Below are 23,710 nucleotides of genomic sequence, written 5' to 3' on the forward strand. Positions count from 1 at the left end.
CCGGCAGTCATAAGAAAGCCATCTCAGGAGAAGTTCTTGCAAGTATTGGGTTGTGGTGGCAGCCATGTGACTCCATTCATTATACTTAAAGGGGTTATCCAGCGCTACAAAAACATGGACACTTTTCCCCCTTGTCTCCAGATTGGATGTGGTTTCAAACTCAATTCCATTTAAATAAATGGAGCGTAATTGCAAACCACACCTGACCTGGAGAGAAGAGAGGGGGAGAAGTGGCCATGTTTTTGCAGTGCTGGATAACTCCTTAAAGGGGTTATCCAGCGCTACAAAAACATGGCCACTTTCTTTCAGAGACAGCACCACTCTTGTCTCCAGTTCAGGTGCGGTTTGCAATTAAGCTCCATTCACTTCAATGGAACTGAGCAGAAAAACCCCGTCCAAGCTGGAGAGAAGAGTGGGGCTGTCTCTGGAAGAAAGTGGCCATGTTTTGTAGCACTGGATAATCCCTTTAAAGCAATACAGCATTTTCCCTAGAGGACGACAGCTATTTTAGCCGCACAATATAACTCTAGTAAGAACTGCAACCATGACCTATTACATGGCCACAGTCCCAATGCACATTACATGCGATTTTGCTGTGCGTTTTCTCATGTTTATTAGCTTATCAGGCGCATATAGTGAAATCCCTGACAATATGGCGCCGTGTTGCTGATAATCCGGCACACCTCGCCAGTTTCTCTCTCTACAACCAGCATTGAATAACAATAGAAGAGAATGGACACAGCCGCACTGCATCATGGGACTTGTTTGTTAGAAACTCCAGGTTTGCGTCATCCGAGCGGAAATGGGCGGGGCCAGTGAGTCTTTGGGGCACGTTTCCTGACGTCAGCCTGAAGATTGGCTCATACTTTGATGGACGTGGCCTTTAGCCAATCAGACCATAGGCTGGAAGGACGCGAGCCAATCAGAGCGTCAGGGTTAGGTCGTAAGAATTTGTAAAGAATCGCTGGGCAGCGCCGCGCTGGAAGCTAGAGTAGAGGAAGACGAGAAGATGGCTGCCGCTCCCACCGGCTCCTCCGATGGCATCCTGATCGGGGATAAGATGTACTCCGGCGTCCTCATCTCTCTGGAGAACTGCCTGATCCCGGAGGAGAAGTGCGCCCTCACGCCTTCTATTGTGGATGGGCTGGATGAGGACACGGAGACCGACCTGCGCTGTGTGGGCTGCGAGCTCATCCAGTCAGCCGGCATTCTGCTGCGGCTCCCACAGGTAAGGGCTGGCCGGGCCGGAGGAGGCGGGATGGCTGTCTTACTGTGCCGGGGGGATGCTGCGGCCTACACCAGGCCTAAAGCCTGCCCTCGAGTGAGTGTGCCTGAGAGACAATGGCGGAGGGATACGGCCGAGTTCACGTGAGGAGAGTGACTCAGGCTGCGCTCTGCTCTGTGATCCGCCGCCATTACTGAGGCCTCGGTCGTTCTTAAATTGCTCTATAGACTGGTGTTTAGCTCAGGCCGCCATGTTGGCCCCTTCTATGTAACGGCTTCGGTATCAGCCAATCACAACGCAGCTTTCATTTCCAGCTCTGCTACTTTCAAATGAGAGCTGCCCTGTGATTGGTTGATTCGGTAACATGGTTTATGTTCCCTCAACCTGGGCATAATGGGAGTTGTAGTTGTGTGGCTGTTATAGACGGGCTATGAAATGGTTATTATTTGCTGGTCGCATCATTGTACTATAATATAAGAAAACCAAGGTGTAATACACCGACCCATATAGAGCCAGGTCCACTGCGCCTTTAACTAGTGACCCGGCTCATGACCTCAGTGACCCGGGGCTGTAACCTCAGCAGTAAGGACAGCATAGAGGTCATGGTGGTGGAGGGATTGATCCCTTATGGTGTACCACCTGCAGTATGTGTATATAACATATGTGCCCACAGGTTCAGGGCTTTGTGTTCCTCAATACCCTCTTCATAAGTATCTCCTCCATCCTCAGAAATAATGCACAGGCCTTATGCTGGGTGTACACGGAACGATTATCGTGCAAATTTGCACGGTAACGATCAAATTATTATCGTACGTGTAAACGCAGCGAGCGATGAGCGAGAAATCGTTCATTTTGATTTTTGAACATGTCCTCAAATCGTCGTTGGTCGTTCGCAAAAAAATATGCAGATCGTTCCGTGTAAACAGTCCTTCACCGAACTAACCTATGTGCAAGATAGACTTAGGCAATCGCAAAACGATTTTTCCATACGATATATCGTTCCGTCTAAACGCTGATCGTTTTTAAAAAAAAATGTATTTCAAAATCGTTAACCGTAAGATCGGGCCAATTATCGCTACGTGTAAACCCAGCATTAGAGATGAGCCCGTACATTTACTGCTATAAAGTTGTTTACAAGAAAATGAAATATTCATCTATTTTAGCTTCCTTCTAACTTGTAGCTCTCCAGATGTTGCTAAACTACAACTCCCAGTATGCCTTGCTAGGTTTATACAGTTAAAGGGGTTTATACAAAAACATGGCCATTTTTCCCATCTCTTGTCTCCAGGTCAGGTGCGGTTTGCAATTAAGCTCCATTTACTTCAATGGAACTGAGTTTGAAACACCACCGAATCTGGAGACAAGAGAGGGGGAAAAGTGGCCATGTTTTTGTAGCGCTTGATAACCCCTTTAAGACTTACTGGGATTATTAAAAAGGTTAAGCCTGGATGACCCCATGCTGGGGGTTGCAGTTTTGCTATAGATTTGAGCAAATCAGTGTGATTTGGATTCATATAGTGGCTGTCGGCGTATATTGATGGGTTGTAGTTGTGCAGTAGCCATAAGGGCCTGCAGGGAGTTGTAGTTCTTCAGTTTTCCTTGGATCACAGGTGTCAGACTTGCAGCTCTCCAGCTTTTGAAACATAACAATTCCTTTCATGCCTGGTCACTGGGGTCTCATAAGGCATGATGGGGGTTGTATAGAGCTCTGGTGATACCACATCTGGAACAGTGTCCAGTTCTGGAGACCTCACCTAAAAAAAAATAGATACAATAGAACGGGTCCAAAGATGGGCTACAAAACTGGTGGAGGGTGTCAGACATAAACCATATTAGGAAAGACTTAAGGATTTGAATCTGTATAGTCTGAAGAAAAGAAGCGAAAGGGGGGACATGATTGAAATCTTTAAGTATATTACAGGACTAAAAAGGTTCAGGAGGGAAATGTTTTTAGTAAAAAGAAAAGAAAAACTGAGCTCAAGAACAAGAGGACACAGAGGTTGATCAGAAGCAAAGATCAAAGGCAACGTGAGAAAATATTACTTTACTGAAAGAGTAGTAGATGCTTGGAACAAACTTCCAGCAGATGTGGTTGGTAAATCTACAATAACAGAATGTAAACCTGCCTGGGATAAACATATCTATCCTAAGATAAGGGGAATACTAAAAGGGCAGACTAGATAGACCCAGTGGTCCTTCTCTGTTTCTACAGCTAGAGCTGCAAGTTTGACGCCACTTAGATGATGGAGGTTTTAGTCAACGTGGTGGTATACATTTTTGTACTTTTAGTTACATATAATGCTCTGAGTGGCCATTTTTATTTTGCTACTACATCAGGATCCAGTTTTGTTTGTTTTTGCCCTGTGAGGCATCATTGCTCCTATAATGTCTAATAGTTTTGTTTCATAAGTCAGTCTTGCACCTCACTATAGCTGCTAGGCTTTAGCTTGTATAGAAGCGTTGCTCTGATCTCAGGGACACTGTATGTGTATGGTCTGTCTCCAGGTGTTCTCTTACTTTAAGGGTTAATGGGCAGCAGTTTCACCAGACCAGTCATCCTGCATACTGTCTGTTAGTGTTGGTGTAAGCGGCTGGTGTGGGGCCGGCCCTGCTGATCTCTAGGACATGACGTCAGCCTCCAGCCAGCTGCTCCTTTGTTCGGTTTCTGGGAAGCCGTCATGTACAGGAGCACACGGCACATCACGTTCCGGCTCACACTTGCTTAACCTGGTTTCCGGGGAGGCCCCGCCGCCGGCCTGTCTGCTAAGTGCATGTTCCTGGCATGTGATCTGACACATACGTAACCACTCCTGTCTTATCTTGTGTGCGTAACCAGGTGTATGAAATGGGATACCTGCCTGTCAGCCCTGACAATAGTGATGTAATGGTTCATATCCTTACCTGTCTCTGCTGAAGTGATAATATACAGTCTCAGATGTATACTTTATGTAAGCTTCCCCTGTTATCTTTGTATATGCAGATTCAAAGTGTGTATGTAATAGATTCTTACTGCCAAGTATGTATGTAATAGGTTCTTACTGCAAGGTGTGTATGTAATAGATTCTTACTGCCAAGTATGTATGTAATAGGTTCTTACTGCAAGGTGTGTATGTAATAGGTTCTTACTGCCAAGTATGTATGTAATAGGTTCTTACTGCAAGGTGTGTATGTAATAGATTCTTACTGCCAAGTATGTATGTAATAGGTTCTTACTGCAAGGTGTGTATGTAATAGGTTCTTACTGCAAGGTGTGTATGTAATAGATTCTTACTGCCAAGTATGTATGTAATAGGTTCTTACTGCAAGGTGTGTATGTAATAGGTAAGAGATGAGAAAACCCAATCACTCTGCATTTGAATATCGCTTCCTAAAGATGGATGCAACCCTTCAAATGCCGAGCGATTGGATTAATGCAAACTGGAACTTTCTGTAAGGCTGGGTTCACACTGCGTTTTTGCAGTCCGATATTTTTCAAAAACAGATGCATTTGTGTGCATCCGTTTTTCCATTGACTTTCATTGTAAAAAAACGGAATGTCAATGGAAGTCAATGGAAAAACTGATCAAAACGGATGCACACAAATGCATCAGTTTTTTTCATCCGTTTGTTAAAAACAGATTGCAAAAATGCAGTGTGAACCTGCCTAAGTTCGCTCATCTGTTCTAGGAAACCCCAGACAGAACAGTGGGAGCGGAGGCAGCTGCATGGAGAAATTTAGCACTACAGATAACCATTGATGATCTGACAGAATTTCCATACTATGTTCTCTGACTTCAGACTCTGAAAGTGGAAAGGACGCAGATGTGTATTCACACTTCAGTTACAGTAGTGTACAAAATGTGTGATAAATTCTTTATAGAATTGCCGGAGATTACCCCATTGTCTCCTTATATTTTCTCTCCTTCACCTCCACAGTATTCCAGCACTCACTGTTCTTCTCACAGCCCACACTGCAGAGTAGTTTTCAGCGTTGCAAGTACCGTGTTTCTTAGTCTTGTTTTTTCTTTTTATCAATTTCAGGTTGCGATGGCTACAGGACAAGTGTTATTTCAGCGCTTCTTCTATTCCAAATCCTTTGTAAAGCACTTGATGGAGGTAGGTGACCTCAGACATGTTGTTCCACCCTTGTAGTCTCTTGTTTCATATAACTCATTGACTCTATCTGTTCCTGTTATCTTAAGCAGGGTGTTGTCTTCTCATTTTAGCATGTTTCAATGGCCTGCATCCATTTGGCGTCCAAGATCGAAGAGGCACCGAGGCGCATTAGGGACGTGATCAATGTGTTTCATCGTCTCCGACAGCTAAGGGAGAAGCAGTAAGTTCTTCAGGCACAGTTGGTGCTTTGTACACTGAAGGTTCAGTAATGGTTGATGTAGTCTAATCTTTTAATGTCTGATCCTTTGTAGGAAGCCGTCGCCTTTGGTGTTGGATCAGGACTATGTTGACTTGAAGAACCAAATAATAAAAGCCGAGAGGAGAGTCCTTAAGGAATTAGGCTTTTGTGTGCATGTGAAACATCCTCACAAAGTGAGTAACCTTTGCATTTTTTTTTTAATCTAACCTTTGGTTCCAGTATGCCATTCGTGTTGGCTGGTTTTGTAGGATTTTAGCTTGCCTGAGCCTTTGTTACTGGGGAAATAAGCAGCTGCAAAAAGTTTCTGCAGCAGGTTTCTCCTCATTCCGTATTTAGAACATGTGTAGGTAGCGGGGGGGGGGGGGGGCAGGTAGATTAGATGATTCTGGTGGTGGCTATGTAAACTGTATTGACATAAAGTGTTTCAACTGGATGGGCCATCAATCTGCCCCCTGCCTGGGAAGCTATGGCTCTGTATATTCTGTGCTGGTGGCACAAGCTCCCATTATAATGAACTGCATTGAGTCCTCCAGATAAAGAGGGGTTGCCGCTCTAGCCGCTTAGGTTGCTTGTATAAAACCTCTGAAGAGAATAGCATAAAATGATGCCCTCTTTATTTGATGCTCTAGTTCGTCTTCATAAAATATGTATTCTTTTTTTCCCCCTCTTTAGATCATTGTGATGTACCTTCAAGTTTTAGAGTGTGAACGCAATAAGCATCTGGTCCAGACTTCATGGTGAGTTGCTTGTTCTTACCTTGTTGAGCCTGTAAGCTACAGTGTACTCTTCCATTGTCCTGCAGGATCTGTAGGGTAATGCTCTACAAACCTTTTGGGGCATCAAAGAAATTGTGACAGTTCACTCAATTGCAGCCGCTATATACTGTTGACTGTAGAAGATCTGATTGCCATTGACTGAAGGGGAAATGCATGGGAATCGCATCTGCTTTCCCATAGTTGGCGAGAAGAGCTGGGAGAGGTTTGAAGTGTGCCGCTGCCTGTCTTGGCGCATTTTCAAGGCTCATCTCATGGTTTTTGTAGAGCAAGTGGAACCCCTACAATTTATAAACTGCACAAACATTGTCCTAAAGCTCCATGAATGCTGCTTATGTTAAAGGGACTAACATCACAAATGTCATTACATAGCTGAAGTAAATACATGTGGGTTATGACTGTTAACCTATTGTTAGCTCAATATCTGACATCTTATTGCATTGGTAGGTGTGTCGTATATTCTGTCCTGAGTTTCTCAAGAATGCTTAGGTTGATACTTTTCTTGCAGGGGTATTCTCATGTTATAAAGTGATGGCACAGCGCTAGGGGATCCGACCTCTGTGTTGGGGATAGCACTGTGCCCATTCAGCTTCAGTTCTCCGATCAGTCGAGTGGCGCACAGTGCTAAATCTAGTGACAGTCCATCACTGTATAACATGGGAAGGCCCCTGTCAAATGTTTTAGTTGGTTGTGGTGGGGTGGGGGATACTGTCATAACTGTCTGGTGCTATTTATTTGTTGAATGGATGGAGAACGTATTTTAACTTTTGTTTTCTGTACTCTTTTGATCAAAGGCTAGCCTCTGAGGGTAAGTGACTAAGACTTCTCCTCTGCTGTCCAAGCGCTTTGGTGCAGGGATAGCTGCCGTCTTCAGTCAATCCCAAGCAGGTTCCCCAGAAACGAAGGCTGCCTCTGGTCAGGTGGTATACATCCAGCGGAGCAACCGGGGCTCACCGCTTCTTGTGGTTTCCTTTCTCTCTTTACAATGAATAGTTTTTTTATTTTAATTTGCCTTTTTTAATTTTGTAGTTTTTATTTCAATGCAAAAAAAGTGCAAATGTATTTCTATAGACTGTTAATTAACCTCTAGTAACAAGAAGGCTTTACTTGTAAACTTGAACCATTCTCCTTTTTGTATTTTAAGTTTCACTGAGCTTTTTAGATTGGCTTGTAGCATTGTCTAGATCTGCTCTTCCTTTGACAATTGACTGAGAACATGTGCCGTGTTTTGCAGCAGAATGTCTCTTCCCAGGTTTAAGCTATGTGGTGGGACACATGAAATGCCAAGCATGAAACGTTGCTGGAACCACGCTGCCTGTGGATGATTATAGGACTTAGATCTCTGCATCTGGATGAAGTCAAATTGATCGACTTTAATGGCACTAATTGTAGTTTGACACACAAGTTGATCATGTCTAAAAGCCGTTTAGGCACTATCTACAGAAGTTAAAAATACGTTCTCCATCCTTCACAATTTAACGTTTGTATGCTTAAAACCTAGTGGCCAGATCATAGCGTGTGTCAAGTCTACAATATTTTGCTTCATTTATGTAATTTCAGGAATTATATGAATGACAGTCTCCGCACCGATGTCTTTGTGAGGTTCAACCCTGAAACCATTGCCTGCGCCTGCATCTATCTGGCTGCAAGAACACTTGAGGTTTGTATACACTGGATCTAAAACATACGTTTTGGGGTTTCTTTTGTGGGTAGTTCCACACTTAAAGGGGGTTACTCTGGGGGGAAAAAATAACTGGTACCAGAAATTTATACAGATCTAGAAATGTTATTTAAATTTTCAAGTCCTCCAGTACTTATCAGCTTCTGTAAATCCTGCAGGAAGTGGTGTATTCTTTTCAGTCTGACACAGTGCTCTCTGCTGCCACCTCTGTCCATGTCAAGAACTGTTCAGAGCAGTAGTAAATCCCTATAGAAACCATCTCCTGCTTTGGACAGTTTCTGACATACACACATTACTTCTCATGTAGATAAGGAGTAAGGGTTAATGGTGACAGTCCTTAAGTGGTGTAAACTAAAAAACCTTGAGCTTTTAAGAGATTTCATTCTCTAAATAGAACCTTTGTCTTACAGATAAGCCTTCCAAATCGTCCTCATTGGTTCCTCCTCTTTGGTGCTACCGAAGAAGACATTCGGGAGATTTGTCTCCACATTTTAAGACTGTACACAAGAAAGAAGGTAGGTAGAAGGCCTCTCCCACCCCATAGATCACCACTTCTTCTGTACTTGCATGTATGACTGATTTTAAAAAATAAAAACCTTTTAAATTACAGGCTGACCTGACTGATCTGGAAAGTAAAGTGGAGAAAAGAAAGCTGATGCTTGAGGAGGCCAAAGCCAAGGCCAAAGGGTTGATGCCTGATGGCACTCCACGTATCGACAATGCCCCAGAGTTCTCGCCCAACGTGAAAAACGGTATGCTCCTAATTCATCATGCTTCATAGTGCAACTTTTCTTTTGTTCTTGTGCCTAAATGACGTGGCATTATTTTCTTCAGTGTCACCTAAGGAAGGAAAATCGAACAAAACATCACCTGTCTCTTTACATGCACTGAAAAATGTCAAAAGAAAAGTGGAGGATGCAAAGAGGACCACATCAAGCCCTGTAAATGGGTAAGTTGTCACTTATAAGCACTCTGCTGGGGGGGGGAATCTGGTGCACAGTGCATACATAATGGGGGAGATTTATCAAACGGTGTAAAGTGAAACTGGCTCAGTCACCCCTAGCAACCAATCAGATTTCACCTTTCATTTCTCACACTCATTGGAAAATGAAAGGTGGAATCTGATTGGTTGCTAGGGGCAACTGAGCCAGTTTCACTTTATACCATGTTTGATAAATCTCCCCACAATGTATCTAAAGTCTTTGCATGTACATTACTTAGATACTACTGTCCAGAGCAGTATTCATAGTTCTGCTAGTTATTTGAAACATTCCACAAACATGTTGAAAGACACCTCCTCTAGTGCAGTGGGAATGGTAGATTGGTGAGCACTGGTTTACCTAAACAGCCTTAATACAACACAGGTTTAATTACAGTATATGTAATTAACTTTGATGCATTTGAATTAACATTTTCTTTTCACCCCTTAGTGTCACAAAAGGAAGGGAAAGCAGAAGTGGCAGTGGAAGCAGAGAGCAGAGCTACTCCCGTTCTCACTCGCGCTCAGTCTCCCCTAAACGAAGGTAGGTTTTTCACTGACATTGTGTGGATGTAATATTGACTGCGTTGGCCCATCTGTGCTTTGCTTAGGAAATGTGTAGTGTCTAGTATAATATCTAGTTCAGTGGGCTTTTTGATGAGTATGGGTATTTGGCTATACTTGTCTCTTTATAGAAATGGGTCTGTATTTTGAATTGCACTGGATTTGAAAATGTCATACAGTTTGGTTAGATAGCAAATTAAAGGATGCTCCACTTAAAATCCCTGCCTCCCATCCTGGTGTTATCTCCCTGTGCCAGTTCTGCTGTGCAACAATGTGACTGTGCTTCTATCTCTTATGCAAAGTGCATTTCAATAGACTAGAAGTCAGTGGCCTTCTGTGCATGTCTGAGAAACATCTAGGTAAGGTGCACAGAAGACAGTGACTTGCTGTCTATTCAAACGCACTGTGCATAGGAGAAAGTCAGAGGCAGTCAACAAAGACCACTGGCTGATCAGGGAGAAAATCTGCCTGGGTGAGTAAGCTTGCCAGAAAATAGGCTATTGTCTTATAAGGGCAACTTTATGTACTCAATAGGAAGCGGTTAGTACATCCTATGTACACTCAATGTGTGGGGTAGCTACTGACCATTCTATTTGTCTCCCCCAGGAAAAGTGAAAGCTACTCTACCTCCAGCGGCTCAAAATCTCGCAGTCACTCCAGAAGTCGAAGCGACTCTCCACCTCGAAAAGCAAACCACGGCTCTTACAAGAGCTCCAAAAGCCAGTTATATGGGAAGGGCAAGGACTACAAATACACTGGACAGAAGAGAAGATCCCGCAGCAGAAGCTCCTCCCCTCACAGCCGCTCACATGGAAGTCCAGACTCTGGGAAGTACAAGAAGAAAAGTCACTACTACCGTGAGCGGCGGCGAGAACGCTCCCGGTCCTACGAGAGGGTGCCTCATCGGCATTATGATCGCGACTATCCCGGACACAGTCACCACCGTAGATGAAATACTGCTGAGACTTCTGATCGCTCAACATCTGCTTAATATGGATCATGATGAGAACTATGTGTATAGGGCGATGAAATAAATGTGGGCAAACTGACCGACCAGTCACCCATTTGTTGGTGCTAAATGACAGACCAAGGCTTGAGAGTTTTTAGGTTATATATATATTATTTTCTTTCTTTCTTTCTGGTCCCCCAATGTTTATGCTGGAGGATAAATGAAGCAACAGTATGGGGAACGCTATAGTTTACAGCCCACGTTTGTCCGAAATCATGACATTTCAGAAGGAAGTTGAACTTGGATAAGACTGACGGTGAATCAGTGTATCTGTAGATTATACAGTACATCATGGAAACTACTTCTTATAATGTAGACCTATATTAGGTCACAACTGAATGTGTTGGATCGTCATGGGACATGGCCTTAGCGTTTTGAACATATGTAAATAGTTGCGTGTTACGTGTAAAGAGTCTGTGCAGGATATTCTGTCAGTATAGATGTGATGTACCTTGACACTTCTGTATCATAGATAATTTTATATCTTCATGCCCGTGCCGGACACGTGCAGTCACGCATGTATCGTCTTCTAAAATGACCAGACATACATGTAATTCTACTCAGGATATTTGATAGCTCAAATATATCTAAGAAGGTTTGTCTTTCTGCTTGTTACCAGATCTATGGTAACCAACCACAGCCAGGCCGTATCAGTTTTATTGGTATATCCAAGCTGTGTTCCTCTATTCATTAAAGTATTGGATTTTATATTTAAATTGCAGTGTTTGTGTCTTCCTAATGTTTCTGACATGCAGGGCTGTGGAGTCGGTAAGCCGCAACTGTGACTCCGACTCCTGAATTTTATCAGGACCAACTCAGACTCCTGCTCCTTCACAAATGGCCGGTCATATACCAGGGGAGTTATTTATCACACTGGCTCAGCAGCTTCTCCCTAATGTATTACATGATCCCGGGGCGACTTCTGAAACATACAAAGGAAGCTTCCCCTGTGTGTGCAGTGGATGCAGCCAGTCTCCAGCCTCCATGTCCTGAACAACTCAGAACTAGACTAGATGGAGCAGGTGGTCTTTTCCTGCTGACAGTCTTCTATGTTTCTAACTAAATATTCACCATACTTAAAAAAAAAAAAAAAAAAAAAAACACACTGCTAACAATGCCAGATACCTGTGAGGTCAGCCATAGTGATATACAGGGGGTCACACATTGTGATATAGAGGTCACACATAGTGATATGGAAGGTCACTGTGGGGGCACGCAATAGCACGCACACACACACAGCCTGCTGCAGCCATAGCATACACACACAGCCTGCTGCAGCCATAGCACACACAGCTTGCTGCAGCCATAGTGCAAACCACACACACAGCCTGCTGCAGCCATAGCATACACACACAGCCTGCTGCAGCCATAGCACACACAGCTTGCTGCAGCCATAGTGCAAACCACACACACAGCCTGCTGCAGCCATAGCACACATACACACAGCTTGCTGCAGCCATAGTGTGCACACACACAGCCTGCTGTATTTATAGCACACATACACACAGCCTAATGCAGCCATAGCGCGCGCACACACACAGCCTGCTGCAGCCATAGCACACACAAACAACCTGCTGTATTCATAGCGCACACACACAGCCTACTGCAGCCATAGAACACTGAAGAAAAACACACAATCTTCTCCCAGAGAGAAAACACCACACTGAGGACAGAAGTTACACCTACACTACTTATGTCTTCTCTTCCTCTATATTACACAGGATATCTTCATATTACACTGCTGCTCATATACAATCATCCAGCATCCAGGAAGAGAACAGGACAGATCTCCCCCCACACAATGGACTCTTCCAGCTCAAAAACAAACTGCCAAATAGTGACTGATAACTTTTCCATGACCCCCCTTATCTAAAGGCCAGTTTGCTATTACTGATATATTCCCCGATCACCCTTATCTAATAGGGCCAGTGTGCTATTAGATATATTCCCTGACCCCCCCCCCTTATCTAATAGGGCTAGTGTCCTATTAGAATGTTGCTCATAATATATATTAATGAGCAAAACTTGTAAAATTCATATCAAAATTCAACTCTACATTTTTTAAAGATTTATTTTTTTTAAAGCTGGAGTCTGAGTCGGTACACTTTTTTCCAACTCAGACTCCAGCCAAAACGAGCTACGACTCCGACTCCACAGCCCTGCTGACATGTATGTGCTATAACATGAAATATAACATTCGAATTATCTATAGCATCACAACTACAATTCCCATCATGCCTGGATAGCCAAAACAGCTGTAGGGCCACGATTTTAACACCCCTGTCATGTTAATAGGTTTGTCTTGTATGGGCCAGTGTCACACAAGCATATCTACCCACTTTGCGGCTTAGTTTCTTAACCCAGATATAGTATTTAAAGAGGATGTACCACCAGGTACATCCTCTTTAACCTGAAGCCAGGGATCGAACGGCGCCGACACGGGGAAGCCGCTGCTGCAGTCCGTTTTCCGGTTCCCGAGCACGGCGCCGTTCTATGCACCGGAACCGGCCGGTGCTCAAGCACTGGAGGTAGGCTGTCCTGCCCCCAGTGGGAGGGAATTCCCTCCCCTCCATGACACTGCTCCCTTAGAATGAATGGAGCCGCGTCATACAGTGGAAGGTATTCCCTCCCACTGGGGGCGGGCTGGTGCATAGAATGGCGCCGTGTACGGGAACCGGGCCTTGGTCCGGAAAACGGACTGCAGCAGCGGCTTCCCCGTGTCGGCGCCGTTCGATCCGTGGCTTCAGGTTAAAGAGGATGTACCTGGTGGTACATCCTCTTTAAAGGGAACCAATCACACAGAATATGCCCCTAATGTTAAGGAAATGTGCTGGTACATCGCCCAGCACGCTTCCCAAACATGCCCCCGTACCCTCCGCCCCCTCCTTGGTTACTTAGGCTATGTTTACACTGAGTAAATCAGGCAGAATTCTGCCATGAATCCCGCCTTCAGTGTGCCATAGCCTGTCTAAAGCATGACTTTTCTCTCTCCTCGGCATTCAACTTTCACCCTTGGATGTATACCTTCCATAATGATGAGTTTCATATCACAATTATTGCATGTGGGCGAATCCACACTGCAGTATTGTACTGCTTTATCATGTCGCATGCAGTCATGGTTTTACCTACATTTTGTACACCACTCCTCTTGTCTTGGAAGGTAGACCACGCACTGAGAACAGAAGGGGAGTGCTAGGGAACAAGAAAGTTATATGTTGTCTCCGCCCTAGATAACCCCTATACACAACTCACAACTTCATATGGATCTATAATTCAGCAAGTTCATGTGACTGAGCCTGCACTGGGTCCAAGTCACAATTCAAGGTCCTATAACAATGTATGAAACTGACCCTAGAATAGACAATTCCCCAGTAAGGTAATGTATTCACACTGCCAATTCATGCAACATATCTGCTAACTTTGTTCTGCACAAGTTTCACCTACTTTCTAGAAGTGCTCTTATTGTCACCCTCTGATCAGTTGTATTGTCCAGAGACCCAGAACAGCGATCTACAGGTGAGGAAATTCGGTGATGTACAACAGAGACTACAATGATGATGGATACCCAGCACTAGAGTAGACTCTATGGTCAAAACTGGTAAAGGACCTGCATCAGTACAGAGCAGGAAGTTGGTTGGCTGAGAGGCCTTTGATGTGGGGCTGGGGGCTTGTGTTTTAGGGTATAAACCCACACATTGTATATGCAGCGTATTTACTGCTGCGATACGCAGCAGATTAGATAAATAACTGAACACAGCATCAAATCTAAACCATCAAATCTGCTGCGTATTTGTTGCGTATCTGCTGCGTATACGGTGTGTGGGTTTGTACCCTTAAGCCACAACCTGCAAACTGTCTAGAGGTGAGTAACTTCCTCTTCTGGGAAACATTCTGGCTTTGCTAATATGCCTCAATGTTTGACAGCTTGGCTCTAGCTGTTAAAAACTATAATTCCCAACATGCTCAAAGTAGTCCTGTAGAAGTCGGTTGGTATGTGAGGGGGATGTTCAATGGTAACTGGCAAGCTGTGGTGGAAGAACGCTGATGCGGTCTGTGGGCTCACTGGGACTAGAGGTGTGCCGCAGCCGGAGATGATGTGTCCCTGATAGGCATTGAGGGTGTCCACAGGACAGCGGCTCTCAGGTGCTCCCCTTTCCCTTTTATGGATGTACAGAAAATTAGGGGACTGCGCCAACTTGTCAGCAGTCTGGACCTTTCCCACAGAGCCCACCCTGATATTATTTCTAGCCAGTGATCAGTTGGCGGGGGTCAAGGTGCAATGTATGGTTTACCTGTGTGGGGAGGTTTTTGCTGCTTTAGTGCATCACTAGTAGTCTCTGTGTTACCAGTCCTGGAGTTATGGCCTGCAGGGGGTTGATACCTCTCTTGCAGGTAGGTTTCCCTCCCCCTTTAAAGGGGTTACCCAGGTAATAAAAACAATATTCTAAACAATCACCCTTCCCAATACCACCCTATGTCCAATATACATGTATAACGTATCTTACACCCCTTCCCTGTTGTTGTTTTTTTTTTTTTTTCCTCCCCTCATATTTACCTGCTCTGGATGTCTAAATTCATCTTTTCTGTGTCCACTCTGACAACACGCCGCACACTCTTCCTGTCTCCCTTTGTAGACACAGGACATGTGATCTCTCTGGGGGCTGGTTAGCTGTTTATTGACTTGATAACCTGAACCAATAGAGTGCAACGGTCAGCCGACATCGTTCATGTCGGCTGATCGTTGCAGTCGCTTGTTTTTCAACATGTTGAAAAACAAGCGACTGATATAGCAGCGATCTGCTGCCGTCGCTCCGTTGAATAGGAGCATCGGCAGCAGATGCTGCTATATCCTATGGGCTGCCCAGACGATCAGCGATCCCCCGGGCAGCCCCCCCGCCGCCCCCTCCCGCACTCACTCGCTCGCTGCCGCCGCGTTGAATAGCGCCGGCAGCAAGCGGGGTACGAGGAGCAAACGAGCGCTAATAGCGCTCGTTTGCTCCTCCAAACGACTCGTGGAATAGGGGCATTAGGAGTGGCAGCAGCTAGAAAGACAGGAGACGGCTCAAAATAGGGGGACTTGGTCAGCTGGGGGAGCTGAAGGCTTTCTACACCAGGTCGCAAGCCAACTCCTCCCAATCTCCTTTAAGAAGAAAGGAGAATCAATCCTTTTGTTCCCTTACGTCCCATTGGCATCACAACATATGGGGGTAAATTCGCCCCTGCGAGCCCCTGGGACGAAGGAATATTTAATGAAAAAATAACAATTAAATTTTAATCCCCTCCTCCATGAGGTATAAATAGGCTCCACCTCCCCCTAGACCTCAGTCTTTTTTTACTTCGTTGCTGTTAGCCCTAGGGGACTTTGTCCCTCCTCCGTTTTTATGCTTTGTTAACCTGTTGCATTCAGGTTTTCTCTCCAGGTAATGATTGCTGGGATGCCGCTGGAGCCGGTGTCCAGGTAGTATCCTGATATTTGCTTCTGCAGGTCTTAGCTTTTAAGTTTTTCTTACCTAGTGCGTCTTGGAACGCACTCTGCGTGTCACCCGAGCCGCTGGCTTTTCTTCCAGTTGCATTCGACTGTGGAACGCATCGGCGGTGCGTGCGTCTCAGCACTGCGGCATCAGCGTCATGTAACTTCCGGGGGCCGGCAGCGGCGCGCGCTCTCTGCATGCTGGATTAGCTGTGTGTTCAAGGCAGAAGGTAAGCTGTTGCTACCTCTAGGTCTGGCTGTCTTCCTCTGGAAGGTTTTTCTGTGGCTCATTTGGATCTAATAGAAAACATCTGAGTGCAAAGTGCTGTGATCTCTCTTCTATATACTTAAAAGTAAGTGTTGCTGCCACCTAGTGTCTCTTTCCGATATCACTCTAGCCAGGCTAGTGGTTTATATGTATTGTAATACATTGATTATTTGCAGATGTCTGAAATGGAGACCAGTCCTGCTGCTGGTAAAAGACCTTCTAAAGAAGCACTTCATGTGCCGAGTGTGAGACTCCACTACCTGACGGCTATGGATACCGTAGGAGGATCATTTTTTCCAGATAAGATTCATCCTTTCTTTCATAAAAATATTTATGAATGCCTAAAAATATTTATAATGCCTAAGTACGCTGTCCTTCATGCAGACCTAAACCTATGAGGAGCCTGATGTTCAGGATGTAGTTGTATGGGTCAAGGACTATGTGCAAAAGACTTTAGCGGCTAATAAGAATCGCCGCCCGTGTCCTAAGTTAAAGACCAAATGGAGTATTTCTCTCTCTACTCCCAGCCTCTGAGTATATTACTTTATGGCTGTAGGATTATGGTCATTTTCAGTTTTACTGTGATTGATGAAGTTAACTCATCATCTTCTTCTGAAACCTCTTCTACTTCTGAAGATAAGAAAGAATTATTCAGGGGGTATTTCACAGCTGATAGAATTCACAAGCTCTCCTAAGCTGTGCAAGCTGAAATACACCCTGAGGAAATAGAAGAGGATAGGATTGGTCCTCCTCAAAAAAGCCTAGGGTTTTTTCTGTGGGTAAGACTTCATTGTCTATGTTACAGGCGGCAAGGAACCGGAAAAGGCTCCGGGTTTGAGCAAGAGGTTTAAGACCTTATATGTTCTCAAGGAAGAACAATGTAAGGACTGGATTGAGCCTCCAAAGGTGGACCTGGCCATAGCCAAACTGTCAAAATGTACTGTGCTGCCTGCGGAGGACGGATCCAATCTTAAGGATCCGATGGATAGAAGGGTGGAGGTAGCCCTCAAGAGATCATATACGGCAGCGGCAGCCCAAGGGGCAGTCTCCATTTCTTCTTTTGAGGTTTCTAGAAGCCTAAGAAGATGGCTGACCAAGGTCCAGGAAAATTTGGAAGGTAGAGCTAGCAGGGACAAGGTCCTTCGCTCCTTAAAAAAGGTCATTATGGCCATTGACTTCCTCTGCGATGATGCATCTCAGGGAACCAGGTTAGCGTAAAAAAACTAGTACGCTCTCAACCGCTGCCGAAGGGCGCTATGGTTAAAACCCTGGGTTGGAGATGCTAACTCCAAAATTCAGCTCTGTAATATGGAGTTCCAGCCAGGTAGGCTGTTTGGCTCTGAGCTGGATAAATTAATGGAGGAATTGTCTGACAAGGAGGGGAAGTCCCTACCATTGTCCTATAAGAGCGGTGATTCCTTTCGCAGAGCAAAATCTCCTCAGCGAGGCAAAGGGAGATACCAGTACAGAGGTTGAGGAAGAAACTATTCCAAAAGAGGCTCCGAGAAGCAGCAGAATAAGGACACCAACTAGAAACCAGACTTCTGACGCAGAAGCTGTCCAGTGGGAACACGTCTGAGTTTGTTTCTCCCTGCCTGGGAAGAATTAAGAAAAGATCACTGGGTGTTAAATATTATTCAAAATGGTTATGTCCTTCATTTATCATCTCTTCCTCCTCCAAGATTTCTTCTGTCAAGAAATCTTAAGTCAGAAAGACACTTAGTCCCAGAGACAGAAATTCTTTACCTCCTTTCCATTGAGGCTCTAGAGGATGTTCCTCTATCAGAGATCGGTCAGGGAGTTTACTCCCCAGTGTTACTAGTGCTGAAGCCATCCGGAAATTGGAGGCTTATTATAGATTTGCGATATCTCAACAGGTGCATCGTAAAGAAGACGTTCCACATGGAGAACATAAGATCGGTAAAATCTATCCTCCAGGAGGGAGATTTCATGGTCACCATAGATCTACCGGATGCATATCTTCATGTACCGATTCTGAAGGCAGGAAAGCCTTCGCCATCCAAATCCAGGGGAAGGTAAGACACTTACAATTCAAAGTCCTTCCATCCGGAATACCTCCGCACCCTTTGTTTTCACAAAGGTAGTGTCACCATGATGGTTCGCTTCCGTTTACAGGGGATAAAGTTATCCCTTACCTGGATGTTTGGTTGATTATGACTCAGACTCAGGATCTTCTGAGAGTTCAGTTGAGCTATGTCCAGGACATACTTCAACAATTAGGTTGGCTTATCAACATAGAGAAATCAGACTTAATTCCTAATTCCTCCTCGTCAGGTATCCATAAGAACATAAATGCGCTTTCTAGGGCTCCTTGCCTCAGCTGCGGACGCGGTGCCATGGGCGTTATGGCACATGAGATTTCTTCAGAGAGAAGCACTAACAGTATGGAACCGAGGACTGAAGGACTTGGATGCGATGCATGTTCTATCGACTCAAACAAGACATTCTCTAATGTGGTGGAGACAAGTCAAACATGGAGTTTTATTTTCAGAACCACACTGGATAACCATCACGACAGATGCTTCAGGAACAGGTTGGGGAGCTCATCTGACAGTCATCACGACTGCAGGGTCTTGGAGTCAACAGGAATCCGCTCTGCCCTCCAACGTGAGGGAGCTTAGAGCGATTTACCTAGCTCTTCTTCATTTTTCTCCTCCTATTTTACAGAGAGCAGTCAGAATCCGGATGAACGACATGACCTGTGTGGCGTACCTAAACAGGGAGGTACCAGATCCCTTCTCTCCTCAGGGAAGTAGAGAAGATTTTTCTGTTGGGCAGAAACCAGAATAACCAGACTCTCTGCGATTCATATCAGGGGTGTCGACAATATATTGGCGGATTGACTGAGTCGAGGCCTGACATTACCGGGGGAATGGTCTCTCTCAAGGAGAGTGTTCATTCAGTTAACCCAGAGGTGGGGGCTTCCTCAGAGAGACCTCATGGCATCAGCAAGCAATGCCAAACTGAGGAATTTCTGCTCCCTTTACAGGGCAGACAATGCCACGGTAGTGGACTCAATGACAATACCATGGACATACCAGCTGGCGTATATCTTTCCTCCCATAGCCATGATTCCCACAGTTTGACGAAGATCAGTCTAGATCAGTCGTCAGTAATAATAATAACTCCCTTCTGGCCGAAGGGGTCATGGTTCACCCTGCCCATGAATATGAGCAGAGGGGAATTTTGGAGATTACCTCTGCATCCGGATCTAATATTCCAGGGTCAACATCTGTGCAGGAATCTTTCCAGCCTCAGCTTGACAGCTCGGAGACTGAGAGGACCGTATTGGACTCTAGTTTTTCTGAGAAGGTATAGTATACTCTTTCTCACGCTCGTAGTTGCACTACAAATAAATCTTATGCACGGATTTGGAAGATTTTCAAGATTGGTGTGCAAGCAAGAGTATTGATGGACTTAAACCTTCTACTCCACAGTCATTGAAGTTTTTACAGGAAGGCTTCTATAAAGGATTAAAACCTAGTTCCATCAAGGTGCAGATAGCAGCCCTCTCTGCACACCTAAACTCACGTTTCTTTCAGATCTTGGGAGGTAAAGAATTTTGTTAAGGCTAGACTAGGCCTAACCTGGTAAAGCAGGTAGACCCATGGGACTTATCCTTTGTGTTGAGACGCCTGTGTCTTCCTCCCTTTAAGCCTTGGGAGTAAGTAGACTTCAAGTTAACATTGAAAGTTTCTCTTTTACTAGCCATTACCTCTGCTAAGAGAGTTGGAGAACTTCAAGCCCTTGACTCCGCACCTCCATACGTGATTTTTTCCCAAGACAAAGTTATCCTTAGGTTCCTTCCAGGATTCCTGCCTATGGTGGCTTCATTTGCCAACATCAACCAGCCAATAGTATTGCCTGTATTTTCTCCTACTGGATCATCTAAAGAAGACTTGGATCTTTCTTTATTGGACGTATCCAGAGCTATCAAGATCTATCTACATAGAGTAGGTGATTTTCGTAAAGACGAGAATTTCTTTATCCCTTTCACAGGAAAGAACAAGGGGAGAAAGGCTTCAAAACCTTAATATCCAGATGGATCTGTGACTCCATTGCCTTATGTTACTCTTCTGCTGATCTGGATCCACCAGAATTTACCAGGGCTCACTCTACTAGAGCTGTGGCCTCCACTTGGGCAGAGCGTGCCGCTGTGCCACTTGAGGACATATGCCAGGCAGCTACCTGGTCGTCTTTGACTACCTTTGTGAGATATTTCAGGCTGGATACTTCTTTCTTGTCAAGAGCAACCTTTGCAAGATCTGTTCTTAATGCGGACGTAATAAATAACCCGCCCATTGGGGATAATGCTTGCTAATTCCCCATATGTTGTGATGCCAATGGGACGTAAGGGAAGCTAAAATTATTATGTTAATTTGTTTTCCCTAAGACCCATTGGCATCACAAGACTCCCTCCCTGTGTTTTATGTTTCTTTATAATTAGACTGAGGTCTAGGGGGAGGTGGAGCCTATTTATACCTCATGGAGGAGGGGATTAAAATTTAATTGTTATTTTTTCATTAAATATTCCTTCGTCCCAGGGGCTCGCAGGGGCGAATTTACCCCCATATGTTGTGATGCCAATGGGTCTTAGGGAAAACAAATTAACATAATAATTTTAGCTTCTCAGAGAAGACAAGCCGGTGTCAGGCACCTTACTCCCTATTCAGAGCTCATGCATACTCAGCCAAGCGTGTACAGGGGGAGATCGCTGTCAGCCAGACTAACCTTCACCTGACAGCTATGTGATGTCTATGGCCAGTATATGCCCTAGATCTTATATTCTAGCTGTGCTAAGCATTTGAAAGTCCTTACATATGCATTACATGCGCTCGGTAAGAGTTACCCCAGGTGTCTGCTTCCTGTAGAGTTACTCTACGATGTAATGTCACAATGACACGCATGCATTTATCAGGATGGTGCCCCTCATATACATTGGCAGCCTGTCAAAATGGGATACAGATGTATACAGGTGTGTACGATAACTACTATTCTCAGGCCATTTTCCACACGACGCTCTGCGCTTTTGAGTCCTGGAAAATATACATGTGGTAAATGACCTGTATGTAGCAGACAACATTCAGGCCGTTAAAGTCAATCTAGTGCGTAGCAGGATGCACATATGTACCTTGGCATCTCATCATGACAGGTTGTGAAAATATAAGTGAAGTGTAGGTCAGAACTGTGGTGTGAATGAGCCCTAAATTGCCTGGACCTCTGCACAGATAAAGTCATAGCTCAGAGTTTTGGGCCCCAATACAAAATTTGAAACAGGAGCCCTAGTTTCCATATGTCATTTATAATTTTTTAGGCCATGCGTCTGGTCGGGGGTCTGTTTTTCTTTAGAAGGTATAGTCCGGGGTCTGATTTGGGGGTTTTGGTCTGGGGTCTGGATTTATTTGTGGTGTCTATATTTCATTATAGGATCGGGTCTGGTCTGGGGTCTTTATCCCTTTAGGAAGTTTGGTTCGGGGTCTGGATTTGTTTAGGAGATCTAGCCTGGGGGGTCTGTATTTCTTCATTACCTCTGGTCTGGGTCTATATTTATTTGGTAGCCTGAAGTTCTTTAGGGTTTCTGGTTTGTGGCCTGGATTTATTTATGGGGTCAGGTCTGGTGTCTGTATTTCTTTATAGGGTCTGGTCTAGGGTCTTTATTTCTTTACGGAGTCCAGCCAGGGTCTGCATTTGCTTAGCATGGGTCTCCAAACTGCGGCAAAACTACATTTCCCATCATGCCTGGACAGCCAAATCCAAAACTTTAGCTGTCCAGGCATGATGGGAGTTGTAGTTTTGCAACAGCTGGAGGACCACAGTTTGGAGACCCATGGCTTAGGGGATCTGGTAGTGTTCTGTATTTCTTTAAGGGTTCTGGTCTGGGGTCTGGATTTATGTATAGGGGCCTGCTCTAAGGTATATTTTTAAGGGGTCTAGATTTCTATATGGAGTCTGATCTAAGGTCAGTATTTCTTTATGGAGTCAGGTCTGGGGTCTGTGTTTCTTTTTTGAGTCTGGTTAGAGACTGGTCTGGGGTCTGTGTTTCTTTAAGGAGTCTGGTCTTGGGTCTGTTTTTCATTGGGGAATCTGGTCCAGGGTCTGTTGATATTTAGGAAGTTTAAAAGGGGTCAAGATTTGTTTAGGGTTTTATACCTGGGGTCTGTGTTTCTTTATGGAATCAGGTCTGGGGTCTGTGTTTCTTTATGGAGTCAGGTCTGGGGTCTGTGTTTCTTTATAGAGTCAGGTCTGGGGTCTGTGTTTCTTTTTGGAGTCAGGTCTGGGGTCTGGATTTCTTTATGGAGTCAGGTCTGGGGTCTGTGTTTCTTTATGGAGTCAGGTCTGGGGTCTGTGTTTCTTTATGGAGTCAGGTCTGGGGTCTTTGTTTCTTTATGGAGTCAGGTCTGGGGTCTTTGTTTCTTTATGGAGTCAGGTCTGGGCTCTGTGTTTCTTTATGGAGTCAGGTCTGGGGCCTTTGTTTCTTTATGGAGTCAGGTCTGGGCTCTGTGTTTCTTTATGAAATCAGGTCTGGGGTCTTCGTTTCTTTATGGAGTCAGGTCTGGGGTCTGTGTTTCTTTATGGAGTCAGGTCTGGGGTCTGTGTTTCTTTATGGAGTCAGGTCTGGGGTCTTTGTTTCTTTATGGGGTCAGGTCTGGGCTCTGTGTTTCTTGATGAAATCAGGTCTGGGGTCTGTGTTTCTTTATGGGGTCAGGTCTGGGGTCTGGATTTCTTTATGAAATCAGGTCTGGGGTCTTTGTTTCTTTATGGAGTCAGGTCTGGGGTCTTTGTTTCTTTATGGGGTCAGGTCTGGGGTTTTGTTTCTTTATGGAGTCAGGTCTGGGGTCTTTGTTTCTTTATGGGGTCAGGTCTGGGGTCTTTGTTTCTTTATGGGGTCAGGTCTGGGGTCTTTGTTTATGGGGTCAGGTCTGGGGTCTGTGTTTTTTTATGGAGTCAGGTCTGGGGTTTGTGTTTCTTTATGGGGTCAGGTCTGGGGTCTTTGTTTCTTTATGGGGTCAGGTCTGGGGTCTTTGTTTATGGGGTCAGGTCTGGGGTCTTTGTTTCTTTATAAATTCAGGTCTGGGGTCTGTGTTTCCTTAGTAAATCTGGCCCAGGGTCTGTTAATATTTGCGGAGTCTGGTAAGGGTCTGTAGTTGTGTAGGGGATCTTTCTGTTCTGGGGGTCTATGTTTACTTAGGAGATCTATGGTCTCTTCGTTAGTCTAGGGCTTTGGTTTGGGTTCTCTATTTTTAGAGTGTGATCCAGATGGGTCATATACACTATTTATGATCCAAATAACCATAGGATTGCACCCTTTATTTGCCTCTTTTCCTCTCTGATGACTCTTCTAAAAAACTGGCACTAGATTAGCACT

General features: G+C 44.8%; 1 protein-coding gene across 3 annotated transcripts; it reads left to right on the forward strand.

The window, feature by feature from the left end:
* The first annotated feature begins 885 nt into the window (after positions 1–885).
* CCNL2 (cyclin L2) lies at positions 886–11,301 on the forward strand. Of its 3 annotated transcripts, XM_069946932.1 has the most exons (11): positions 901–1,228; positions 5,246–5,320; positions 5,431–5,540; positions 5,632–5,752; positions 6,252–6,316; positions 7,913–8,012; positions 8,444–8,548; positions 8,644–8,785; positions 8,868–8,982; positions 9,464–9,556; positions 10,183–11,301. In XM_069946932.1, exons 1-11 carry the CDS (start codon positions 1,010–1,012, stop codon positions 10,526–10,528), a joined length of 1,491 nt encoding a protein of 496 aa, XP_069803033.1. In that variant the 5' UTR covers positions 901–1,009; the 3' UTR covers positions 10,529–11,301. The 3 variants fall into 3 exon arrangements, with proteins under 3 accessions (XP_069803035.1, XP_069803033.1, XP_069803034.1); XM_069946933.1 differs by lacking the exons at positions 901–1,228; positions 5,246–5,320; positions 5,431–5,540; positions 5,632–5,752; positions 6,252–6,316 and adding an exon at positions 7,147–7,160; XM_069946934.1 differs by lacking the exons at positions 7,913–8,012; positions 8,444–8,548; positions 8,644–8,785; ... (1 more) ...; positions 9,464–9,556; positions 10,183–11,301 and adding an exon at positions 7,147–7,907 and having other exon boundaries at positions 886–1,228.
* Positions 11,302–23,710: the final 12,409 nt, after the last annotated feature.

This window comes from Dendropsophus ebraccatus, chromosome 12 (genome assembly GCF_027789765.1).
Source record: "Dendropsophus ebraccatus isolate aDenEbr1 chromosome 12, aDenEbr1.pat, whole genome shotgun sequence".
NCBI lineage: Eukaryota > Metazoa > Chordata > Amphibia > Anura > Hylidae > Dendropsophus > Dendropsophus ebraccatus.